This window comes from Oncorhynchus mykiss, chromosome 3, assembly GCF_057628025.1.
Source record: "Oncorhynchus mykiss isolate SJ-2025 chromosome 3, ASM5762802v1, whole genome shotgun sequence".
NCBI classification, from domain to species: domain Eukaryota; kingdom Metazoa; phylum Chordata; class Actinopteri; order Salmoniformes; family Salmonidae; genus Oncorhynchus; species Oncorhynchus mykiss.
In genome coordinates, this window is record NC_143024.1 from 26,766,257 (window position 1) to 26,793,464 (window position 27,208).

General features: G+C 42.9%; 1 protein-coding gene across 7 annotated transcripts; it reads left to right on the forward strand.

Moving 5' to 3' along the window:
- Positions 1–7,208: 7,208 nt before the first annotated feature.
- On the forward strand, positions 7,209–26,631 carry ncam3 (neural cell adhesion molecule 3). 7 transcript variants are annotated; one of them, XR_016493277.1, is made up of 16 exons: positions 7,209–8,723; positions 10,625–10,696; positions 12,766–12,960; positions 13,532–13,669; positions 14,103–14,243; positions 14,385–14,502; positions 14,887–15,041; positions 17,195–17,337; positions 17,469–17,607; positions 19,642–19,809; positions 20,061–21,667; positions 21,855–21,982; positions 22,113–22,278; positions 24,723–24,927; positions 25,059–25,184; positions 25,606–26,631. XR_016493277.1 is itself a non-coding variant. In XM_021596791.3 (16 exons), exons 1-16 carry the CDS (start codon positions 8,663–8,665, stop codon positions 25,643–25,645), a joined length of 2,115 nt encoding a protein of 704 aa, XP_021452466.1. In that variant the 5' UTR covers positions 7,209–8,662; the 3' UTR covers positions 25,646–26,631. The 7 variants fall into 7 exon arrangements, 4 of the variants coding, with proteins under 4 accessions (XP_021452466.1, XP_090082920.1, XP_090082916.1 ...); XM_021596791.3 differs by having other exon boundaries at positions 20,061–20,180; XR_016493280.1 differs by having other exon boundaries at positions 8,332–8,723; positions 14,106–14,243.
- The last annotated feature ends 577 nt before the right edge of the window (positions 26,632–27,208 follow it).

Sequence of the window (27,208 nt, forward strand, 5' to 3'; positions counted from 1 at the left end):
GAAGTGCAGCATTCTCCAGAAGGTTTATCGCGCAGTCCTCTCGACGATGGGGTGGTAATTGGGTCGCCCTCTTTTTACTGAAGGCGATAGCCAAATCGGCATATTCAGAGGGAATGCACATGGTGGAAACCTGGTCTGGACTCTCCACCGTAGTCGCACCAACGGCAACTCCTATACACCTGCCTGAACACTCCTCTGACCACCCCTTAAGAGCCCCCTGTCGCCAGGAAATCACCGGGTTGTGCTGAGCTAGCCAGGGAATGCCCAACATCACTGGAAACGCAGGTGAATCTATAAGGAACAGACTAATCTGCTCCTTATGAACCCCCTGCGTTACCATGTCCAGCAGCACTGTAGCCTCCCTAACTACTCCTGACCCTAATGGTCGGCTATCTAAGGAGTGCACGGGGAAAGGTAGGTCTAACGACACCAGGGGAATCCCTAGCCTTAACGCGAGCCCACGATCCATGAAATTCCCAGCTGCGCCTGAATCGACTAGCGCCTTATGCTGTAGAGAGGGAAGAAACCCAGGGAAAGAAGTTAACACATACATATGACCGACAGGAAGCTCTGGGTGAGTCTGGTGCTTACTCACCTGGGGTGATCGAGTAGTGCTTCGCCTGCCCTCCCGACTCCCAGACGAGTTCCTCCAGCACCGGTCGGCCGTGTGCCCTCGCCGACCACAACTGGTGAAGGACGACACTCCTCCTACGGTCCCCCTCGAAGCCGCCCCTCCTAACTCCATAGGGATAGGGGCAGGAGGGCTGGGAAGTGGAAACGACAGGACCTGATCCAAACGCCCGCGGGCAGCCAGCAGGTTGTCGAGACGGATAGCCATGTCAATGAGTTCATCCAGTGTAAGGGTGGTGCTCCTGCTGCCAAGGTCCTGAACTCCAGGGCAAAGTCCTGCACGCTCCTCGTCTCCTGGCGCAGGTGGAACAGCCGTTCACCTGCCGCACGACCCTCTGGTGGATGGTCAAACACAGCTCGGAATCTGCGGGTGAACTCGGGGTAATGATCCCTCGCCGAGTCCGGACCATTCCACACTGGGTTGGCCCACTCGAGAGCTCGCCCAGTCAAACAGTAGACGAGGGCGCTCACGCTCTCCTCTCCGGAGGGAGCAGGACGCACGGTAGCCAGGTACAGTTCCAGTTGTAGAAGGAAACCCTGGCACCCCGCCGCCGTTCCATCATACTCCCGTGGGAGCGTCAGCCGAAGAGCCCCAGAGCCAGATGCGGTAGCAGGAACAGGATGTGCTGGAGGAGGGGGTGCTGGAGATGAGGTGGGAAGGCCACTCCTCTCCCATCGATCCATCCTCTCCATCATTTGGTCCATGGCCGAACCAATCCCATGGAGAACGCTGGTATGATGGAGGACCCTTTCCTCCATCAATGGGAGAGGAGATGCGGCTGCTCCTGCTGATTCCATGTTTTGGTGCAGGATTCAGTCACGCGGGACTAGGTGTGTGTGCAGGAATCAGACGCAGAGAGAGAGTAACAGAGTAAAGTGCTTTACTATTACACACCAAACTGATAAGCCCAATAAAATACAGGGCGCAGGACACTATACCAGACAACCCAAAACCACAGGGTGTCCAGTATAGAAAACAAAATACACCACGACCTACAGTGCCTTGCGAAAGTATTCGGCCCCCTTGAACTTTGCGACCTTTTGCCACATTTCAGGCTTCAAACATAAAGATATAAAACTGTATTTTTTTGTGAAGAATCAACAACAAGTGGGACACAATCATGAAGTGGAACGACATTTATTGGATATTTCAAACTTTTTTAACAAATCAAAAACTGAACAATTGGGCGTGCAAAATTATTCAGCCCCTTTACTTTCAGTGCAGCAAACTCTCTCCAGAAGTTCAGTGAATGATCCAATGTTGACCTAAATGACTAATGATGATAAATACAATCCACCTGTGTGTAATCAAGTCTCCGTATAAATGCACCTGCACTGTGATAGTCTCAGAGGTCCGTTAAAAGCGCAGAGAGCATCATGAAGAACAAGGAACACACCAGGCAGGTCCGAGATACTGTTGTGAAGAAGTTTAAAGCCGGATTTGGATACAAAAAGATTTCCCAAGCTTTAAACATCCCAAGGAGCACTGTGCAAGCGATAATATTGAAATGGAAGGAGTATCAGACCACTGCAAATCTACCAAGACCTGGCCGTCCCTCTAAACTTTCAGCTCATACAAGGAGAAGACTGATCAGAGATGCAGCCAAGAGGCCCATGATCACTCTGGATCACTTTGTCTCACTTTGTCTTCCAACAAGACAATGATCCAAAACATAAAGCAAAATCTACAATGGAATGGTTCAAAAATAAACATATCCAGGTGTTAGAATGGCCAAGTCAAAGTCCAGACCTGAATCCAATCGAGAATCTGTGGAAAGAACTGAAAACTGCTGTTCACAAATGCTCTCCATCCAACCTCATTGAGCTCGAGCTGTTTTGCAAGGAGGAATGGGAAAACATGTCAGTCTCTCGATGTGCAAAACTGATAGAGACATACCCCAAGCGACTTACAGCTGTAATCGCAGCAAAAGGTGGCGCTACAAAGTATTAACTTAAGGGGGCTGAATAATTTTGCACGCCCAATTTTTCAGTTTTTGATTTGTTAAAAAAGTTTGAAATATCCAATAAATGTCGTTCCACTTCATGATTGTGTCCCATTTGTTGTTGATTCTTCACAAAAAAATACAGTTTTATATCTTTATGTTTGAAGCCTGAAATGTGGCAAAAGGTCGCAAAGTTGTGTGTACCAATAAGGGGGCCGAATACTTTCGCAAGGCACTGTAATATGTACACACGTAACAAAAGACAATCCCGCACAAAACAAGGGCGGGTCAATATAGGGATATATATATAGGGAAGCTAATTAAACCAAAATACACACAGGTGAAACTAATAAGACAAAACCAACAGACAAACAAAAAAGGGATTGGTAGCGGCTAGTAGGACGGTGACGACGACCGCCGAGCACCACCCGAACAGGCCAACTTCGGCGGAAGTCGTGACAGTATGACCCAGTGGGTTGAATAAACTTGGTTTGAGCTTTTTCTAGTCGTCCGTGAGTTTTTCTCTGTTTGTTCAGAACCTAATAATACAATTCAATAAGACACATGCAATACCATGTTCTCTGCTGTTCACAATCCACATTTAAATACTTTGACTCTGTATGTGGTGCCATGTCCCTACATGAAAAAGCATCCATCGTTTTGGCAGTCGTTCAATAAAGTCATTACGACACCCCCATATTGTTAGATGACACTCTTTGTCTGTCCTTCTATTAATTGGCGACCTCCATTACCCGTTTGAAGTCCTTGGTTTTTATTTGCACGTGCTTGCTAGTAATTACAGGATACCTTTCCTCCTGTTGATATTGTTTGTAGTCTTAACATGAGAGATCAGACAATACTTAGATCAAGGCCACATCCCTCTATTTAATTAATTGCAACATCCACCTTTGTTTAGGCTAGGAATGGATTGTAATCTCTTCAAAACAATAATATAGATGTAATGTAAGTTCAAGGGGGCATGAACTTAATGCCAACACTGATTAGGTGTTTTTTTGGTCAAACCTGGACTTCATCCAGGATCTCTCTTTCAGTTTATCAGATGTTGTGTAGATCTGAGTTAACAGGGCTTTGCAGCATGTAAGGTTCTGTATTTATTTTCTTAGTCAACCTTGTGTTTTGTTTCTTTGTGTTCTAGAACGTAGCCCTGTCTTTCATTTTTGTTCACTGATTTCACCTGTGTTAGTTACTCACCTGGTCTCATCAGCTCCTTATTTTGTTCAGTTCATTCTGTTTGTGCCTTTGTTAGGTATTGTTCATTTTCACTCTACTAAGCCTTTTCCTAGCTCGATTGTGAGAACCATTTATGGCCCTGAGTCCTAGTTTTGATTCACCTGCCTGTTTCCCTACCTATGTATGACAATTGCCTGCCTGTGACCACGATTCCTGCCTTCTGTGAAGGCAAAATAAACACCCGCTCTCCTTGAGTGTTCATTACCCAGCAGTGCTACCAACCGTCCACTACCTAGGATTCTCTCCAAGCTACTACGTGAACCTAACAATTTAGAAACGTTATTGTTCCATGTAAACAGTCTTACACTATTTGTTTTATGTTGTGTCTGTATATTGTATGCATTTGTCTATGGACCAATATAAACAGTCCCCTTCTATTCTTGTCCTATCCCCTAGGTCTCCATACCTCTTTTTTTCTTTAAGAGATTTCTGGCTCACAAGGGGGACTCTTTCCTTCCTCTCAAATGTATAAATAGCTTACTATCTGAATATAACTTACAATATTCACATGAACCAAGCCAAGAATGAAGACAAAGGACTGTGAAATGTTCCTTTGTGAGTGTTGCCTGTAGATTTGCTGATGTGACAGAGGATGAAAGCTGTTTGCTCTATCAAGATACATTTTTAAGAATATCCTAAATCTTCCCAGTGTCAAGTCAAAGTATGTGTAATAGTCTAGTCCAGAGAGTCTGAGAGAATACATTTCTATATGTCACTCACCCACACAAATAGCATCTAAGAATAAAGAGGATGATGTTTTTCTTGAATTCAACAGAACATGATTTAATTACCTTGTCTATTGTTAACAGGAATGTGGTTGGAGTTGCCAAAGCCTGTGGTCGGTCTCAAGGTTCAATCCAGTTAAGTGTTATGATGCTTGGGCTATAAAGTCATTTTCTGCTGGAAAACCTTTTATACATGTTCATTCATTAACCTCGGTATTAGAGTTGTCCCTACTCGTTACATATTTCATTCTAATAGGTTCTAATTTTCAGAGTAAATAACTCACGGACACTAGAGAAGTTTAACCAAGTTTAATTATTCCCAAAGGGTCTATACAGCTGTAAATCAGACACAGACATGGCTTCCCCTGTGGTAGTATTCATACCCCACTTTGGGTGGAGTCTCCTCCTTATCGCTAAACATTGCATCATTATTGCTAAGCAGGGGGCTAAGTAACATGAGCCTTCAACGGTTTCTCCCCTTACAAGTACTGCCACATGCGATCGTGTTGCCTGCACTCCGCCCCTCCCAAGCTTCATTATGGCATACCTCATGTTTTTTTTAGAACTAATGTTTCTATACTTCTGAGTATAACAATGTTCAAAGTTTCACCCAGAATCCAACAATGCCCATGGAGGACTGTAACATACACCCTACCCTCAGCTCACCCTTTCCCCCCTGTGAATGCAAGTCAAGGCATGTTATGCTACACATTTTTATAATTTTATCTGGTCGAAAGGGATCCAACGGGGCAAAACCAACGCCCCATAGCCTCCTTGGATCCTTTCAAAGACTTATTTGACATTGTAATTGTAATAGAAATCATTTCAGAGTGCATTCACAGGCTGACAGGCAAGTGAGAGCAAGCAACAAGGGGGAAAAAGGAAAACTAACAGCTGTTATGTTTCTCCAGACTCTCCTAAGTTCCTTAACCCTGACTCAACTTTCTAGTTACAGAATTGTTCATAAGCATAATTATGACTTTACATGGGAGATATCTTCCACCCCAGCCTCCAACCCCCAATCCAGTCCAGCCATCTACAAGGCAACAGGAGGGTGTGTGGCAGAAAAGGCTGGTTGCTATAGGAAGACAGGCTCATTTTAATGGCTGGAATGGAGTCAATGGAACAGAGTCAAACGTGGTTTCCATATATTTCATGTGTTTGATAACGTTAAATGTATTCCATTCCAGCATTACAATGAGCCCGTCCTCCAATAGTTCCTCCCACCAGCCTCCTCTGGTGTGTAGCCCTTAAATGTCACGAGAGCCCTTTGGCGTCTGTCCCAATTTCCTGCAGTGTCTCTTCACATCTGGGGTTTCTGTTAAGAATGTGTGTGTGTGCAGTGTACAGTATGTGAGTGGTGGTGGTATTTATGTTTTTATTATCTAAACCAGCGCTGCAATTCTGGCACCAAAACAACACCCCATTGTTCATCTGGCCATTGTTTGTTTACCAGTATGAGAGGAGGACAAAGAAGGGAACGGTGGCTGGTCTACACTTTGGGGACTGGCGTCATGTGGCATCCCAAAAACATGAGGGTGTGGGGTCCTTGTTTTGGGGAGTGTGCCTTGACTAGCCATTGTCACCTGAGACTGATGGTATTTTACTTATTCATCAACAAAGATCTGGACCCAAGATAATTCAGCTAAACATATTTATATTTGCATATATTTCTCTTCTCAGTCAGTGCTAGTTCATATTCCTTTTCACCTAAAATGATAGTGGTTTTGGTAGCTAGCTGCATTGCCAAATGTCCCTGTACTTCTCTGAATCAAGGGATGAACATGACAGGAAGGAGGAGTGAGAAAAGAAGAGAGAGGAGGAGGGAACAAAGATAATCACAGCTGGGACCGCCACTTTTTCCCCATTGTGTGCCAACTTTCATAAAGAGCACGCTCCCCTATAATGAGAGAAAATGAGAGGCTGTTGATAATCGCTGTGATAGGCAGCCCTGATGGAAGGGCTGTGTCTCTAATGGCTGAGTGGACCACAGTCCGGAGCCTGCGATTGATTCACTATCAGCGTCGTGGTGCTGGGAAGGGCTGGCTAGCACTGGGGCCCCATGGCTGATATGATGATATGGCTTCAGAGGTGTGGCGGCCTGGTTGAGAACACGAGTGATACTGAGCTCCTACTGGGTGGCGGGACAGATAAAAGGAGTGTGATGATGCTGTGCATGTGTGTGTGGGGGGGTAGTGTGTGGACGTGGATAACTATACTTGTGGGGACCAGATGTCCCCACAAGAATAGTAAACAAACAAAAATTTGACAAAGTGGGGCCATTTTGTTTGTCCTCACAAGGTCAAATGCCTACCTAGAGGGTTTGTGGTTAAGGTTAGAATTAGTGTTAGGGTTAGAATTAGGTTTAGGGTTAGGAGTTAATGTTAGGTTTAGTGTTATGGTTAGGTTTTCAGGTTAAGGTTAGGGTAAGGGGTTAGGGAAAATATGAATTTAAATTGGACTGAATTGTGAGTCCACACAAGGTTAATAGTACGTGTGTGTGTGTGTGTGTGTGTGTGTGTGTGTGTGTGTGTGTGTGTGTGTGTGTGTGTGTGTGTGTGTGTGTGTGTAGCTCAGATATTGCTTGCTAAACTGTGATTACATCACCTACCACATTTTTTTAGAAAGCTGTCATGCCAGAGTGACAGGCCAATGCTTTAACCTATATGAGTATGTGAGTGTGCACCTTAAATAGACAAGTCTTGTACCAAGATGAAAAGTAGGTAGGTTTCCGGCTTGGCTTGAAACTGAACTATGTTTTCATAGGATTCTGTGGAAAAATACTTAATTTGTGTCCCAAATGACCTTCATGCTCATTTTACGATAAACACCATGCCCTAGTTTCCAGGATGTTCACAATCAAAGGGGCAGATGCGGTGCCGGAGTTCGCAGATTGTTAATTTGATTGCAAGATTTATACTGAAATGTGTGTACATAATCTCCTCTTAACTCTACATTTGAAGTGAGGGATCCCACTGGCCACAGACGTCAGATCAAAGTCTAGTTCTGATTTACATTTGGTTGAGATGTCAACTAACGTGAATTCAACGTGAAATCAACACAACATTTTCACCATTTCATTGGATTTAGGTTAAACGTTTGGTGAAAAGAAGATGAAATGCCCTCACGTTGATGACTTTTCATTTGGAAATGTAGTTGTTTGTTAACCAATTAAAAACATATTTTACTTTTTTTTACGTCCCCGGAGAAACCTTATTGTTGCTCTCCCTAAAAAAGTATAAAATACGACCTATGGTCGATTTATCACGTCTCATTCTGCATCTCTCAGCTATGTCAGAATTACTGTAATGTGAAACGAATATATACCTTGTGCAGCGCACAAGTAACAGTTTATTTTGGAGTTGGATAATTAAATAAGTGCTCTCCATAAAATAAGTGCAACTATGTACAATCCCTGCATCTTGAATATTTTTATTCTGAGACATTATTTTTCCATTTATGGCACACTGTAATTTCGGCTACTTTGATTTTATTGTTTTCTCTTTTTTATGCTGAAAACATAAATTATCAACATTTTACATGAGCTTTCCAGAGAAATCGGACACAAAGTGTGACATTTTCTGCAAACAGAAATGATGGGAACAGAAAAATGAGGTCAAGAAATGAAAAAGCTTTATTAAATCAATAATACAGGTTTTATTTGCATAGCTTAATTTCATCACATTATGAATTCAGATGAACTTGCTCTTTAACTAAAACTGATGGAGTCGAGTGATAAAAATATCTTCTTCCATCTCGTCCCTGGGGGAGTGCGGAGTGCAGAGTTCCTTTTATCCGGTGTTTTGGAGCGGAGGCAGGGGCCTGCGGTGGCGCCTGATAGGGTAGGGAAGGCTACTTTCCAGCATTATTTTCCCCCGGTGCATGATCTGAACCGAAAATGTTAAGGGGTGTGGATTTGAGCAGGGGAGGGCAGCATGCAGAGATTTTAGAGATTGTGGGGTCCCTGTCTGCCTCCCCGGTTCTCTCCTCTTGCCTATAAAAGCATGAAATATATGTTTCCACCACTGTTGTTTTCGCGCGCAATTGCATGCAGCAGGTGTCAAGGACTACATCGATCCATTAATTGAGGATAGTGACAACGTTGAAGTAGAAATGGCTGAATCGATGCTCATCTTGAGAATGTGTTCCATAATGCTGGTCCTTGGTTTTTCAGGTGAGAATACAAAATCCTAAACACTTCAAGGTTTTAATATTTCTGTAAATAATCATATTAATTAGGCCTACTTTTATATTTGTTGAGAGTGGGACTATTTTTTGCTTTTAATTGCATTTATTCGATTATTTATTTGTTTATTTATTCATTATTTGCCAATATGCATTTGCCTATAGTTTAAATATAATAGACACATATAGACAAAAAATGTCACTGATGGAGTTCATTTCTTTGAATATGTGGTATTTATGCATCAGTGTAATGACTTTCTTCATTAAAACTCTTGAAATCAGTATATCAGAGCTGGTATAGCCTATATCTGATGATCATATCACTGCTACAGATGTAGGATCTTAATTTGATCAACCTGTTGCAGGATAACTTTCCTGTGATGTAGGACATTTAAAACTTGGTGTGTGTTTAAAAATCCTTCCGAAGTTTGTAATTTCGACTTTGACATTTCAGACTTGATTTTCCCTTAAAACACATTTATCAACCCGTACAAAAATGTAAATTCATTATAATCCACATAATAATGCACATTTCCTGTTGCTGCAGGATTATTTTCATGCTGTAGCAAACTGGCTCAAATTAAGATCCTGCATCTGTAGGGTTCTCCTCACAGGGAACATGGTTCACAGTTTGTGTTCTGTCATGAGATGCACTGTGCTTGTTTGTCTTACTTTTCATTAACATGTATTTAATCTTACCTAAGGGATTCAATCCAACTTTACAGAGCTAACTAAAGTGAACATTTTCCTTGCCAATTTTCCCTACATGTACAATATATAGCACTTTCAACACATTCCTCAAGTACATGAATGTGGTGCTACAGCTATACAGCATCCCGAATGCTAGGACATAGGAGAGAATACTGAGTTTGTTTATCTCTTATGTTAAAAAATAGATTTTCTTTATTTCTTTATTATTTTTTTCTATCTCTCAGTGTGAGGTGTACCCAGAGCAATGTCCAAGCTCATCTGTTCCTGAGACTGAATTGTAAAAGGAGATAAATGCTTTTTGAATCCACCCCACCCCATAATTTGGCAGTGATCTTTAAAATGCCAAAAAAGAGATGCCAACTAACTACTCTTATTCTAATTCCACCACATCTAAACTCATCCTAATTAACCCAGCCGGGATTGTTAAGGCTACATCATCCCTCTGTTGTAATTCGGTTTAGGCTCCAAGAGCCCCCTGACCTTGTTTTACAACCAAATTGATGATAGGGGAAAGGAAAGCAAAAGGTTGGAAGTCTATCCAACCTTTTCAACTTTCAGTGGCCAACAAAGACAAAAGACAGAAATAAAGTAAGTTATGAGGGGAAGGAGATGTGGCCAAATAAGATAATTGGGACGCAGACATAGAGCCTGTCTCATCCACAGCCATAGAGCCATTCTCAGCCTCAGTACAGGAAGGAATAGTGTGCTGCTCAGGAAGTCCATCACTGCCAAGGTCCCTGCTTGTTTTTTCCTGGCCGCCTGTCGGCATGCTGCAATTAGTCCCCAGGAGCCTATTTGTAGGCCTAACTTACTATCTCCAGATTGATGTCTATCTGCAGGGCTTCAGCGTTGACAGGTGCAATTGAGACCTCTCTCCTTCTGCAGGTGTCCCAGGTCAAATCAATCAACTGATCTCTCTTATAAATGTATAGTGTTGATGAGTGCATCGTTACAGTCTGTTCTAGAGATACAGTGTAGAAAATACATGACAGTTGTGGTTTGGTGGTATTTGATTAATCACACTAATATATTCTTAGTCAAGTCGATAGGCAGGCCCAAATTTTGGGCTCTAGGTTCTCCATTTCAATAGTTATTCCAGAATATAGAAGTTTCAAGTGGTGTTACTGTTAGGTGTCTAAAAGGTTGTTCTAATATTGCTCTTCTTCCTCACTGTGTCAGAGGCCAAAATGGAAATCATCACCAGCAAAGCAGATTTGTTGCTGGGTGAGAATGCCATGCTCCTCTGCAAAGGTTGGTACAATGTTCTGGCAATATATATATGTATACAGTTGAAGTCGGAAGTTCACATACACTTAGGTTGGAGTCATTAAAACTCGTTTTTCAACCATTCCACAAATGTCTTGTCAACAAACTATAGTTTTGGCAAGTCGGTTAGGACATCTACTTTGTACATGACACAAGTAATTTTTCCAACAATTGTTTACAGAGATTATTTCACTTCTAATTCACTGTATCACAATTCCAGTGGGTCAGAAGTTAAAGTGCCTTTAAACAGCTGGGAAAATTCCAGAAAATGATGTCATGGCTTTAGAAGCTTCTGATAGGCTAATTGACATCATTTGAGTCAATTGGAGGTGTACCTGTGAATGTATTTCAAAGACGGGATGGGAAAAGCAAAAGATGTGAAAAGCAAAAGAAATTAGCCAAGACCTCACAAAAACATTGTAGACCTCCACAAGTCTGATTCATCCTTGGGAGCAATTTCCAAATGCCTGAAGGTACCACGTCCATCTGTACAAACAATAGTACGCAAGTATAAACACCATGGGACCATTCAGCCGTCATACCGCTCAGGAAGGAGACGCGTTCTGTCTCCTAAAAATGAACGGACATTGGTGTGAAAAGTGCAAATCAATCCCAGAACAACAGCAAAGGACCTTGTGAAGATGCTGGAGGAAACAGGTAAAAACGAGTCCTATATCGACATAACCTGAAAGGCCGCTCAGCAAGGAAAAAGCCACTGCTCCAAAACCGCCATAAAAAAGCCAGACCACGGTTTGGAACTGCACATGGGGACAAAGATTGTACTTTTTGGAGAAATGTCCTCTAGTCTGATGAAACAAATATAGAACTGTTTGGCCATAATGACCATCATTATGTTAGGAGGAAAAAGGGGGAGGCTTGCAAACCGAAGAACACCATCCCAAACGTGAAGCACAGGGGTGGCAGCATCATGTTGTGGGGGTGCTTTGCTGCAGGACTGGTGCACTTCACAAAATAGATGGCATCATGAGGGAGAAAAATTATGTGGATATATTGAAGCAACATCTCAAGACATCAGTCAAGAAGTGTCACATCCTGACCTTAGTTCCTTTTTTATGTCTCTATTTTAGATTCGTCAGGTCGTGAGTTGGGGTGGGCATTCTATGTTTTGTTCTGTGTATTATATTTCTAGGTGTTTGGCCTGGTATGGTTCCCAATCAGAGGCAGCTGTCAATCGTTGTCTCTGATTGAGACCCATACTTAGGCAGCCTGTTTTCCCACTATGGGTTGTGGGTAGTTTTCTTCTGTTTTGTGTTTCTGTTTTGTGTTTCTGCACCTGACACCTCATTTATTCTCTTTGTTATTTTGTTTTGTGTTCAGTTTAAATAAAAATAACATAAACACTTACCACGCTGCGCTTTGGTCCTACTCATCATCAGACGGAAAATAAGTTTGTTACAAGAAGTTAAAGCTTGGTCACAAATGGGTCTTCCAAATGGACAATGACCCCAAGCATACTTCCAAAGTTGTGGCAAAATTGCTTAAGGACAACAAAGTCAAGGTATTGGAGTGGCGATCACAAATCCCATAGAAAATTTGTGGGCAGAACTGAAAAAGTGTGTGCGAGCAAGGAGGCCTACATACCTGACTTAGTTACAACAGCTCTGTCAGGAGGAATGGGCCAGAATTCACTCAACTTATTGTGGTTCCCATAACTTTCGGGGAGCTTGTGGAAGGCTACCTGAAACGTTTGACCCAAGTTAAACAATTTAAAGGCAATGCTACCAAATACTAATTGAGTGAATGTAAACTTCTGACCGACTGGGAATGTGATGAAAGAAATAAAAAGCTGAAATAAATAATTCTCTCTACTATTATTCTGACGTTTCACATTCTTAAAATAAATGGTGATCCTAACTGACCTAAGACAGGCAATTCTTACTAGGATTGAATGTCAGGAATTGTGAAATACTGAGTTTAAATGTATTTGGCTAAGGTGTATGTAAACGTCCGACTTCAACAGTATATAAGGATATATATATATATTAACAAATGTTTTAAATATGATACATATAATCACACATAACTCCTCTTAGCTGGTGGGGAAGGAGACATCACCTGGCAGAAAGATGGAGAGGATGCTGAAGAAGACCAGATTGAGAAAGTGGATGAGACATCGTCAAAACTGTTAATCAGGAATGCCAAGATGGAGGATGCAGGACGGTACACATGCTTATGTGATTTTGACACCGGTCACAGAGATCATACATCTTATACCATCTTTGTCTATGGTAAGATGTTTAAAGTAAAACTTTTCACCTGGCTAATATGACCAAGAGTTAGTGTTGAAGGGTTTTTCTCATATTATTTGAGTATTGAGCTAATTAGTGTTGTCTTGCAAGATCAAAGACATAGCTCATATCTCTGTCACACACACACGTTTGTTTTAGTATCCTTGTGGGGACCAAAACATGTATTCCCATTCAAAATCCTATTTTCCCTCACCCCTAACCCTGACCCTTAACCCTAACCTTAACCCCAAACCCCCAACTCAATTCCTAACCCTAAACCCTAACCCTATTTCTAACCCTAACCCTAAACCTAACCCCTAAACCTAAAATAGCCTTTTTCCTTGTGGGGAAGAGTGACATTTTCCTTAATCCTAACCTTAGCCCCAAATCTCAAATCCCCAACCCAACTCCTAACCCTAACCCCTAACCCTAATTATAACCCTAAACCCTAAGCCTGAGATATCCTTTTTCCTCATTGGGACCGGTGAAATGTTCCTTGAGGATAGTAAAACCAAAAACACACACACACAATGACCCTTTCGCTCTCTCATCCCTTTCTCAACTCACCCAGAGCGGCCATCCTTCGGGGAAACACTGGCCTACCATGAGTTCCTGGAGGGTCAAGATGTGGTCATCACCTGCATGGTCACTGGCAAACCGGTGGTGGAAGTCAACTGGGAGAGGGACCATGAGAAACTGCACTCTGAAGGTAGGAGGGGTTCATGATTGTTCATGTGGTATGGGGATCGCTTAGCTTCCTAGCTCCTCACACTAGCTGCTGCCTGCCTGCATGTGACCGATGGAGAGGTGGCGATGGTGGACAGGCTGTTGAGGGGCAGAAGGGGTCACGTAGCTCATAGGCTAATCCGATTTGCTGTCAAATCGAGGGATGTTTCCCGGACTCTTCCCTGGGAAACATCTGATTCAATCTGTCTTTTTCCAGAGGGACAAAACACACTAAAAATAACCATCAGACAAGCCCTGACCCTGTTTCATTTGAACACCACCATAGACAACCTTAAAGAGAGAGCTTGATTGCTTTTTGAAGCATGGTTATATTGATGATTAAGCAGACAGAACGTGTTCCTGATGCTGAGATGGGGCTGATCTTTCTTTTTCCTGTTGCCGTCTTTTGCTCCCAGCAGGTCGGATCACAAAACTAAAAGACAACTCTCTACAGATCAACAACATCAACAGGAAGGATCGAGGAACATATACCTGTGAGGCTAAAATCAAGGACCGGCCCATTTTCGAAAAGCTCGACATCTCCATCTCTGTCAACGGTGGGGTTACTCAAAGTGCAGTAGGGAATAAGGGATATTTTAGGATCTTTATTTCGTACAAACTCTGTATAGACCAGAGGATTAGGTGTGTGTTGTTGTTGACTATAATAAATAATGTATCCTCTGACCCTCCTGCTGTAGTTCCTCCCACAGCGAAGATCCATGAGGAGGTGAAGAAAGTCACGGCCGGACCAGAGACCAATGTCTCCCTCAGCTGCCTGGTCGAGGGAGTCCCCCAACCGAACATCATCTGGACAGTGTGAGTGTGTGTGTGTTTGTTCACACTGATGTGCATGTGTGTAAAGCCAGAGTATCCTGCTCAAAACAGTTTGCAATAACACAGAGAGAGCGAGCGAGCGAGAGAGAGAGAGAGAGAGCGAGAGCGAGAGAGAGAGAGAGAGAGAGAGAGAGAGAGAAAAACTAGTGTGTATTGGAAAGTATATGTTTGGGTGAAGGCCTCCAGTGTGTCTATATTTACGTGGTCATTTATGTCTCAGTACACCACTAATGTGGCGTGCCATCCTGTCTGTGTGGTTGACTGTGTGTCTCACTTCCTGTCAACTTCCTTATCAGCAGCGTGCTAATGTTCTGTAGCACCAGGCCTCACTTCTGTCTGTCTGTCTGTTGGCGCTTCCCTCCTCAGCCCAGACTCTTCAGATGAGTCCCGCTACAAGTACAACTCAGACAAGAGCGAGCTCATTATCTCGTCCGTTGTCAGGAGCGACTACGGAGAGTACATCTGCACGGCCAAGAATAAAATCTCAGAGAGCAGTGCCATGATCATGCTGGATGTCTCAGGTGTGGTTTGTTAGAGAACATCAGGAAACAAACAGCTTTAGCTTCATAAGACCAAGCTTTCTCCAAAATAACAGATAAAAAATGGCTTGTTATTTGAATACTTCCTTCCAGATGTTTACGTTCCTGATATACAGAGATATCATGGAGAATTTGATTCTGTGTAAGCAACCATTTTCTGTCAGACAGTCTAGTGAGCCTGAGCCACTAGAAGCTGTTTCAGAAAACAAACCATTTGATCCCATTCAAACCCATTACCCGTGTAACATTTTCAACCAGGGAAAAGCAGCATTGTGTGTCTCTCATCAGATAATTTATTTTTAATCTTCAGGTGTTTTCAGAAAGATACAGGCTATGAAATGCATGCTTGCAGAAGCACAGAGCAAAGTTATATTTCTCTGATAGAAACTGATTAAACAGCATGATCATTAAACAGGTGCGCCTTGTGCTGGGACCATAAAAAAAACACTCTGAAATATGCAGTTTTGTCACACAACACAATGCCACAGATGTCTCAAGTTTTGAGGGAGTGTACAATTGGCATGCTGACTGCAGGAATGTCCAACAGAGCTTTTGCTAGAGAATTTAATGTTAATTTCTCTACCATAAGCCGTTGTTTTAGAGAATTTGGCAGTACATCCAACCGGCCTCACAACCGCACACCATGTCTAAGTAACCACGCTAGACCAGGACATCCACATCTGGATTCTTCACCTGCGAGATAGTCTGATGAGGGGAAGGGTTGGTGCTGAGGAGTATTTCTGTCTTTATTAAAGCCATTTTGTGGGGAAAAATTCATTCTGATTTGCTGGGTCTAGCTCCCCAGTGGGTGGACCTGGCTCCCAAGTGTGTGTGCCTATGCCTTCCCAGGCCCACCCATGGCTGCTCCCCTGCCCAGTCATGTGAAATCCATAGATTAGGGCCTAATTTATTTATTTCAAATAACTGATTTCCTTCTATGAACTGTAACTTACTAAAATCTTTGAAATTGTTGCATGTTGTGTTTATATTTTTGTTCGTATAATTCTATCACTATCGATTGATTAATCTATTCACGTTCTGTGCAACAGAAGATGTTTAAACCCAGACAGCCTTTAGGGAAACACTTGTGACCTTCTCTCGCTAGGTTAAGCCATTGAAGAAGAGTAGCCAGCAGTTAAAACGTACATTTTTTTTCTGTGTCGGTAGTCCTACTCTGTCTGGGGTGGAAAGGTAGTCCTACTCTGTCTAGGGGGGGAAGGTAGTCCTACTCTGTCTGGGATGAAAAGGTAGGCCTAACTTCAAGATTCCTCATGATGTCAGAGATTTAATAATTTGCAAACAAGGACAGTTTCATTTAAAACAAGACATTTGGCATTAAAGAAATATGATAAGATGAACATATAGGGACATCTCTCTGTCCATTCTTAGCCTGTAATTTCGGTAGTTTGTGTGTTATTAAAAAATATTCTGCTAATATGTAAAATTACGTAGAATTGTATGAAAGGTTTATAAAAGGATATTTTTTTCTCGGACCTGCAAATACGATTATAGATTTATGGAATGCTTTTACTATAAAGGAAATCTTTCCACCCATACTCTTCACGGTGGTCTGCGAAACCAAAACCTTCTGGTCCCGGGCCGCAGCCCTGTGTGAAATAAAAATTCCTGTGCTGTCATGTAATGCTGACAGGACATAGAACAGTTTCTAAAACGTCATATCTAAGGCTCTGGTCTGTCGAAGAAGTAAGTGTAAATGGTAGACAATGTTCCCTGCTATCCACTTTATGTTTTCACTATTGTTTGGGGTATAGGAGAGGGTCACTTGTTTTATTTTTCAAGCGTTCAGGGATGGTTTAGGTCAAATATATTTTGCTGAAGGGAGGCCCATCCATTTTCATTTCAGAGAGGTCCGTTTTTCTCCATGTAACCCTTATTATAAATAACTTTCACTCCCTAACCAGATCCAATGCCAATGTCTTGCTGGCTTAACCATACCAATACCTTGCTGGTCTTCGAAGCCATCTGAACACACAACAAAATCATTTTTCCTATTTAACAGAAGATGCACATATATTGTTAATCATTTACACATATTCTTATCTATTGTAATTTGTTTGTTATTGTCACACAAAGCACTCAGTTTGTCCTGTCTCTTGTTCTGTGCGTGTTTACAGAGCATCCTGTAGCAGTGCTGAGCCAGAAGAAGATGGAGCTGGAGCCAGGCCAGACTCTCTCAGTGTCATGTAACGTCTCAGGACACCCGATGCCCGCGCTGCAGTGGGTCAGGAAGACCAACAATGACCACCTGCTAACAGTGGTAAGACAGACGATGCATTCACACAGTGGCAATAATTACAACAAATATTGGAGGAGAATCAGGCAGAGAATACATTTTTGTTATATTTCTCTCCTCCGAGTTCCTGTCTGGTTGTGTTTGTGTGGATACAGGACGCTGGTGGAGGTCGAGTGAGAATGGAGGATGGCTATGTCCTGGTAGTTGACAATGTGACGTCTTCAGATGGAGGGCTGTACAGCTGCATGGCTATCAGTCCTGCTGGCAACGCCTCCACAGACTTCAGCCTGCAGAGTAAGGCCACTCTTGACCTTCCTACTCTGTTATGATAATACTTAGCGCTAACACAACATTCCACTGGACAGAGACGTCAGCTTAATGTGAATTCAACGTGAAATCAACAAAAAATGTCACCAAGTCATTGGATTTTAGGTGAAAAAAATATGAAAAAATATGAAATATGAATATGAAATATGAAATTCCCTCAAATGATTACTTTTCGCAAATCCAATCAGTTTTCCACGTTGATTCAACGTCATTGCATTCCATTTTTTGGTTTAAATGACATGGAAACAACATTGATTCAATCAGTTTTTACCTTTCTATAAAGGGACAAGCAGCCACAAACCACTATAAAATTCTAAAATAACTGAAAACAGTGGGTGATTTTAGCTAAAGTGTAGGTACTCTAAACTGTCTTTCAAAGGTAATTCGTAAAAAATCCCAAAAGCTTCACAGATCTTCATTGTAAAGGGTTTTAACACTGTTTCCCATGTTTTTCAATGAACCATAAACAATTAATACGCATGCACCCGTGGAATGGTCGTTAAGACACTAACAGCTTACAGATGGTAGGCAATTAAGGTCACAGTTATGAACATTTAGGACACTAAAAAGGCCTATCTACTGACTCTGAAAAACACCAAAAGAAAGATGCCCAGAGACCCTGCTCATCTGCGTGAACGTGCCTTAGGCATGCTGCAAGGAGGCATGAGGACTGCAGATGTGGCCAGGGCAATAAATTGCAATGTCCGTACTGTGAGATGCCTAAGACAGCCCTACAGGGAGACAGGACGGACAGCTGATCGTCCTCACAGTGGGAGACCACGTGTAACAACACCTGCACAGGATCGGTACATCTGAACATCACACCTGCGGGACAGGTACAGAATGGCAACAACAACTGCCCGAGTTACACCAGGAACGCACAATCCCTCCATCAGTGCTCAGACTGTCCGCAATAGACTGAGAGAGGCTGGACTGAGGGCTTGTAGGCCTGTTGTAAGGCAGGTCCTCACCAGACATCACCGGCAACAACATCGCCTATGGGCACAAACCTACAGTCGCTAGACCAGACAGGACGGGCAAAAAAGTGCTCTTCACTGAAGAGCCACTGTTTTGTCTCACCAGAGGTGATGGTCGGATTCGCGTTTATCGTCAAAGGAACGAGCATTACACCGAGGCCTGTACTCTGGAGCGGGATCAATTTGGTTGTGGAGGGTCCGTCATGGTCTGGGGCGGTGTGTCACAGCATCATCGGACTGAGCTTGTTGTCATTGCAGGCAATATCAACGCTGCACGTTACAGGGAAGACCAATCCCTCCCTCATGTGGTACCCTTCCTGCAGGCTCATCCTGACATGACCCTCCAGCATGACAATGCCACCAGTCATACTGCTCGTTCTGTGCGTGATTTCCTGCAAGACAGGAACGTCAGTGTTCTGTCATGGCCAGCGAAGAGCCTGGATCTCAATCCCATTGAGCACGTCTGGGACCTGTTGGATCGGAGGGTGAGGGCTAGGGCCATTCCCCCCAGAAATGTCCGGGAACTTGCCTTGGTGGAAGAGTGGGGTAACATCTCACAGCAAGAACTGGCAAATCTGGTGCAGTCCATTAGGAGGAGATGCACGGCAGTACTTAATGCAGCTGGGGGCCACACCAGATACTGACTGTTACTTTTGACCCCCTCTTTGTTCAGGGACACATTATTCAATTTCTGTTAGTCACATGTCTGTGGAACTTGTTGAGTTTATGTCTCAGTTGTTGAATCTTGTTTTGTTCATACAAATATTTACACATGTTAAGTTTGCTGAAAATAAATGCAGTTGACAGTGAGAGGACGTTTCTTTTTTTGGTGAGTTTATTTACATTTGCAGTGTTCACTGTTTTTGATTTCTAATGACAATGTTCTTATTCTTTCATCTCTGACATTCTCATTCCCTCTTCACCTCTCTGTCTTTGACCTGCTCTGCACCTCCCTCCTTTTTCCCTATTTCCCCCTCATTCAATCCTCTTGTTCTCCATGTTTCTCTCATCTCTCCTCCCCCAGCCTGGCCAGGTAAAGCATCCCAGGTAAGTGGCACCCCAGGGCCCACATCGGTCCACTTCACCCTGGGGGCTTCCCTGGTGGACGGGGGCTCTCCCATCACCCACTTCACCCTCCAGTGGAAGACAGGACGTGATAACAATTGGGAGGAGAGAGTCATCCAGTCCACAGGTAAAAACCTGACTCTCAGCGCCCAATCTATTTAATGAAATACTGTAGATGATGTTTGAGACAGTTAAGATGAAGCCAATGAATATGCTGAGGACTAGAAGTCGTATCTGAACACTGATTTCCCTAAAACCAGGGGAGGCCTCTGATGACCATTTTAGTGATATGACTAGTTATGAGTAGTTTGATTAGTTTAAGTGTACACATATATAAAAGTAATATGTGTGTTCATGTACCCTGTTGTTTGTGTGCAGACCCCCTGGTTATCAAAGATCTGAATCCCTACACCACCTACTCTGTCCGGTTTGCCCCACAGAACCACCTGGGTCAGGGAGGCTTCTCCGAAGAGCTCACCGTCCGCACACAGGGCATACGTGAGTGTCACCCTCCTCTTCCTCCTCTCTCTCAATCGCATCATATCTAGGCAAATGCAGTATAATTATTACTAATTGTCACCAACTATCATTGTTCAAATTGCATTACTTGTGTCAACAAGCTACAGTATATCCATATTGCCTACTGTTTTGAGTGTCTATCTACAGTTGGAGTCGGAAGTTTACATACACTTAGGTTAGAGTCATTAAAACTCATTTTTCAACCACTCCACAAATTTCTTGTTAACAAACTAGAGTTTGGCATGTCGGTTAGGACATCTACTTTGTGCATGGCACAAGTAATTTTTCCAACAATTGTTTACAGACAGATTATTTCACTTATAATTCACTGTATCACAAAAGTATCTATATCCACAATTAAACAAGTCCTATATCGACATAACCTGAAAGGCCGCTCAGCAAGGAAGAAACCACTGCTCCAAAACCGCCATAAAAAAGCCAGACCATGGTTTGCAACTGCACATGGGGACAAAGATAGTACTTTTCGGAGAAATGTCCTCTGGTCTGATGAAACAAAAATAGAACTGTTTGGTGATAATGACCATCGTTATGTTTGGAGGAAAAAGGGGGAAGCTTGCAAGCCGAAGAACACCATCCCAACCGTGAAACACGGGGGTGGCAGCATCATGTTGTGGGGGTGCTTTGCTGCAGGAGGGACTGGTGCACTTCACAAAATAGATGGAATCATAAGGTGGGAAAATTATGTGGATATAATGAAGCAGCATCTCAAGACATCGGTTAGGAAGTTAAAGCTTGGTTGCAAATGGGTCTTCCGAATGGACAATGACCCCAAGCATACCTTCAAAGTTGTGGCAAAATGGCTTAAGGACAACAAAGTCAAGGTATTGGAGTGGCCATCACAAAGCCCTGACCTCAATCCTATAGAACATTTGTGGGCAGAACTGAAAAATGGTGTGTGAGCATGGAGGCCTACAAACCTGACTCAGTTACAACAGCTCTGTCAGGAGGAATGGGCCAGAATTCACCCAACTTATTGTGAGAAGCTTGTGGAAGGCTACCCGAAATGTTTGACCCAAGTTTAACAATTTAATGACAATGCTACCAAATACTAATTGAGTGTATGTAAACTTCTGACCCACTGGGAATGTGATGACAGAAATAAAAGCTGAAATGAATCATTCTCTCTACTATTATTCTGACATTTCACATTCTTAAAATAAAGTGGTGATCCTAACTGAACTAAAACAGCAAATTTTTACTACGATTAAATGTCAGGAATTGTGAAAAACTGAGTTTAAATGTATTTGGCTAAGGTCTATGTAAACCTCCGACTTCAGCTGTATATTGGCTGGAAGAAAAATTAATCTGCCATAATTCACTCATTCCACTATCACATGATCATCCACATGACATCATCACCTGCTCGCTGATGGCTATTCATGCTCCATTATTGCCCCGCTCCTGATGACATCCTCCCATTCCATCGGCATTCGGGCCCGCAGGAGGTAAAGTACTGACACGTGTTGTGAAACTCTGAAAAGTCAGTTTTTCACGGATAACCAACCTCCCTAACATGACAGTAGATTTTACTACAACAGTTTCACACACTGTGTAAGCTGGCTGATGCATGAACACCCCTGACCTCTGTACCTACTGTACCAACACACTGCCTCTACCTGCCTCCCTCCCCAGGGGAACCAGACAGCCCGGTCCTGGTGGCAAGCGAGGGGAAGGTTGAGGGCAATATGTTCTCAATCCCTTTACCGCAGTTGAACAACGGAGGCTCCCCCATTACCCACTACACCGTCCGCTACAGAGTGGTGAGTATGCATGCGTTTTTGTTTTTCAGTGAAGAGAAAAGATCAAGACATTACAGAGTATGCAAGACTTCATACTCCCCCACCCCCCACACATACACACACACACACCCCTCTCCTCTCTCTTTCTTAGAATAAGGTGGACGAGGACTGGAGGGAGAAGGACCTGCCGTCCAACTCGACAATGATCAACCTCCATGACCTGCAGTATAAATCAGACTACCACGTGGAGGTGCTCGCCGTCAACCCCTACGGCTCCTCCAGCCCCGCCAAGCTAAACTTCAACGTCCCACAGCCTGGTAAGCTGCTATGGCATACTGTAGTACTGAAATAAAGCTTGAGACCTTCCGAGAGGTGGGACAAATACTGGATTGAGCAGAGTAACGAATTGCTACCACCACCTTTCGATTAACTGGTATGTCAGAGTGAAGGACACACCAGAACTCAACAAAAGTATAACAAACAATTACATACTTTATTAAACATTTCATTTCATAAGACAACGTGGAGTATCTCACATAGGAGCCCTACTATATTTATGTTGTCTATGCAAATGAGCCTGAGTAGAAAAAAGAAAACTGTGGTGTAAGGCACACACATTAGCATCGAACAGCCCCCGTTATATGCAACTTTTCAGGGAAGTTAGAAACCAATATACACAGGCAGTTAGAAAAGCCAAGGCTAGCTTTTTCAAAAGGAAATTTGCTTCCTGCAACACTAACACAAAACAGTTCTGGGACACTGTAAAGTACATGGTGAATAAGAACACCTCCTCCCAGCTGCCCACTGCACTGAGGATAGGAATCTCTGTCACCACAGATAAATCCACTATAATTGAGAATTTCAACAAGCATTTTTCTATGTCTGGCCATGCTTTCCACCTGGCAACCCCTATCCCGGTCAACAGCACTGCACCCCCCACAGCGACTCGCCCAATCCTTCCCCATTTCTCCTTCACCCAAATCCAGTCAGCTGATGTTCTGAAAGAGCAGCAAAATCTGGACCCCTGCCTGCACCTGCCCTCCCGTCTAGCATCACTATTCTGGACGGTTCTGACTTAGAATATGTGGACAACTACAATACCTAGGTGTCTGGTTAGGTTGTAAACTCTCCTTCCAGACTCACATCAAACATCTCCAATCCGAAGTTAAATCTAGAATTGGCTTCCTATTTTGCAACAAAGCATCCTTCAATCATGCTGCCAAACATACCCTCGTAAAACTGACCATCCTACCGATCCTCGAATTCTGCGATGTAATTTACAAAAAAGCCTCCAATACCCTACTTAATAAATTGGATGCAGTCTATCACAGTGCCATCCGTTTTGTCACCAAAGCCCCATATATTACCCACCACTGCGACCTGTACGCTCTCGTTGGCTGGCCCTCGCTTCATACTCGTCGCCAAACCCACTAGCTCAAGGTCATCTACAAGACCCTGCTAGGTAAGGTCCCCCCTTATCTCTGCTTGCTGGTCACCATAGCAGCACCCACCTGTAGCACGCACTCCAGCAGGTATATCTCTCTGGTCACCCCCAAAGCCAATTCCTAATTTGGCCGCCTCTCCTTCCAGTTCTCTGCTGCCAATGACTGGAACGAACTACAAAAATCTCTGAAACTGGAAACAATTATCTCCCTCACTAGCTTTAAGCACCAGCTGTCAGAGCAGCTCACAGATTACTGCACCTGTACATAGCCCATCTATAATTTAGCCCAAACAACTACCTCTTCCCCTACGGTGTTTATTTATTTAGCTCCTTCTATTTCTACTTTGCACATTCTTCCACTGCAAATCTACCATACCAGTGTTTAACTTGCTATATTGTATTTACTTCGCCACCATGGCCTTTTTTTGCCTTTACCTCCCTTATCTCACCTCATTTGCTCACATTGTATATAGACTTATTTTTCTACTGTATTATTGACTGTATGTTTGTTTTACTCCATGTGTAACTCTGTGGTGTTGTATGTGTCGAACTGCTTTGCTTTATTTTGGCCATGAGTAAATGAGAACTTGTTCTCAACTTGCCTGGTTAAATAAAGGTAGGGAGGACAATAACTGTTCTGTCCTCCCTTCATAACCCACACTGTAATTTAAAAAGGTACTCCTAAAAATGAAACACATTTAAGAGGACTCAGCCAACAGAATAGTACACGGACATGACACTAAAAACATTTAAAAACATTTTGCTTGTCTATCTGACGAGACGCTCCCGTGGGGTCTGAGCGTGTGCACCCTTGCTGAGCCGGCAGGCATGGCAAGTTGCAGGCCAACGGTAGGTACATATCTAAGGTGCACTGAGTAGCCTTAGCCTTAAGCAACAACCCCCCAAAAAAGCTTTCTTATCTGGTTGTCGTCGGCAGCCCTACACAGGGCTATATAATTGCAAGGGCTACGGAGCCTCGCGTTCATCGATGGATCAGCTCCTCCTTTCTGCACTCTCACCTTATAATAGTTTTTCCAGAGTCCCGGGCAGAGCTGGCGAACAGGCACAGGTGCCAGCAATTAGTTCATTATTTGGTGATGTCATTCCTTACAAGCTGTTTCACAGCTTTACCACGGTCACATACTGGAAAATGGACTATTGCCCAATAGAGAGGAAAATATCTCTGAAATAAAACAGTTACAGAACAGAATTCCAGGTCAGTTTAAATATGATTATCTCTCCCTCTCTGTGTCTTTCTCCTTCTCTCCATCCCTTTCATTCGCTCCCTCACTCCTTCCCTCCCTTCTTCCCTTTCAGTAGCCAAGATGAATAAGGGTGGGATGGGGAAAGGGGCTGTGGCAGGCATTGTCATAGCCATCTTCTTGGCGCTATTGATCGCTGTGGACGCCACCTGTTGCTATACCAACCACTGCGGCATGCTGATGTTCCTGGCTGTCAAGCTGTTTGGGCAGAAGGTCCCTGGGATGAAGACTGTGGAGGAGGGGGACGGCACCTCTAATGGGTAACGCTGTTCTCTAGCCTACTGTCTGCCTGTTCCTCAATGTAACATATTCAGAGGGTTGTAATGTGGTTATGTGTGTTTCTCTATATGAACCCTCCTGAGCCTCAGTTTATGTGTGTCCTTCAATGCAGAGACTTGAAGTTGAATGGGCTAGGACTACAGAGGGATAGCATCCCAAATCTGCAGACACAAAATGGGGAAAAGAATGGGTTGCAGGCGGAGGTCACGTGCGACAAAGCGCCCCTCACCAAATTCGAGTAGGTGGCCCATGATGATGTCAGAGGGGTGGACACAGCCCACCCTCGCCCTAAACATGTTCAGATCCATAAGAAATGGCAACAAGAGTCACCTCTGCACTTATAAGTCAGCAAGTGTGTTCGATCACTGACTAATTAAATTATAACTAATATACCCATGTGAAAAGTGACACCCTTACCCATTTTTTGATACCCATGTTAATTGTTAGGTAGCCACCACCCACTTGCCACTGCTAGAGTCTTTGATGACTTGAGCTGACGAACACGGGAATGCCCTTTCAGAATTAGTAGGCACACAGTCTCATTTTCCTGTATTTGCATGTGCATATTTAGTTACTGAGCTAATGACTCATTAAATATTTGCATGGCTAGTTGTATTGAGTTGTATTTTATTTCTAACCTGACCTATTTTTTCTTTCAGGAAGGCGTCCCCCAATGGAGATCCTGTCACTGAGGCCTGAGATACTGAACAGGAAGTGACATCCTAGTATCTGAAGAATGGAACCTGTAAATGTCAAAGTAGAAAGGAGGAAGTATTGTGAGTTGAGGGGTCTTAGTTAAATGTTTTTGGAGAGTTCCCAGGACAGTCCATGTTGAGAACGGATAAGGATTCGGAAAGTTATCTGTGAACTGTAATGTCTAACATTGACAGATTGTTGTAATTTCATCCAGCCTTGTGTAATCTCCTGTTAAGTGTTACATTTCCTTGCTTTTATGTTTCAGTACATTCATGTTATATTTCAGTACATTCATGTTATATTTCAGTACATTAAGGCGGCTGTAAATTGTCAGGGAGACCTTCGTAGTTCATTAATTGAATCATAACTCATTATTTATTGAAGTCTATATTCACTTTAATCTGCAAAAAAATCTGTAAGTGACATATCATTATTTAATAAGGACATTTTATCCTAACATATTAACAATATACAGCAGGGCTGCCCAACCCTCTTACTGGAGATCTGCTGTCCTGTAGGTTTTCAGTCCCAACCCTAATTTAGCATATCTTATTCAGCTGGTTAAGGTCTTGTTGAGCAGCTAATTAGTAGAATCAGGTGTGTTAAATCAGGGTTGGACTGAAAACCCACAGGACGGTAGATCTCCAGGAAGAGGGTGGGCAGCCCTGATATACAGTATACAGCATAATCACATTAACAAATAACAACGTGTCAAAATGACATCTCTTCAAGTGTTGTAATCATGCGGAATATACAGAGCTCATATATTACAGAGCTATATGATGTGCTTATTTTTAACCTAATCTGTTGTTAAATTGCAAATTGCTCATATAATAATTTTATGTTTGTATTTGTTTAATTATCCACTTTTTTACAGTTTCTTTTGTACATTGTACACTGTACATTGTTTGTACATACACATACAGTATAACAGCTATGCATTTTGCTATTTAAAAAATGTGAAATAAAAACATGCTGTTTTTCATTCACTTTTCTTGAGTTTACCATACTGTAGGACTTGTGGTCTAGAAATCAAAGTTCTCTGACAACCTCAGTGTGTTTGTAGTTGGTTGTAGTTAATTGCATCGTCATCCACTGCCTCCTTTTAAGGGGAACAAGTTTAAGTGCAGAGCTATATTTGTATTTATCTAGTAGTTATTACTATATTACAGATACTACGTAATGTAAGCCTGTTGTTGAATTGTTGCGTACACATTTTTTGCAAGTTATTATGCAATTGTTTTGATACACATTATTTTCCTTGTGAAATTTACTTTGTGTCTCACTCACTCTGTGGTTATTTACCTGGGTGAAGGAGCAAGGCTGACATGGAGCTTGTGTAGTTGCGTACTTGAGTAGTTCATGTCATCAGGATCATGTCATCAGGATCAGTGATCGGCTTGGCTGACCGTCTCATGTTTTCATAGATGTCTGGTGTAGACAATGTTGCTTTCTGTATCTAACAGTCAGAATACAGTCAAAATACTGAGCACTGGCCCCAGGCATAGAATGACTCTCTTGCTACTCATTGGCATACTTTAACTAACTCAAAGTTCAATGGGATTG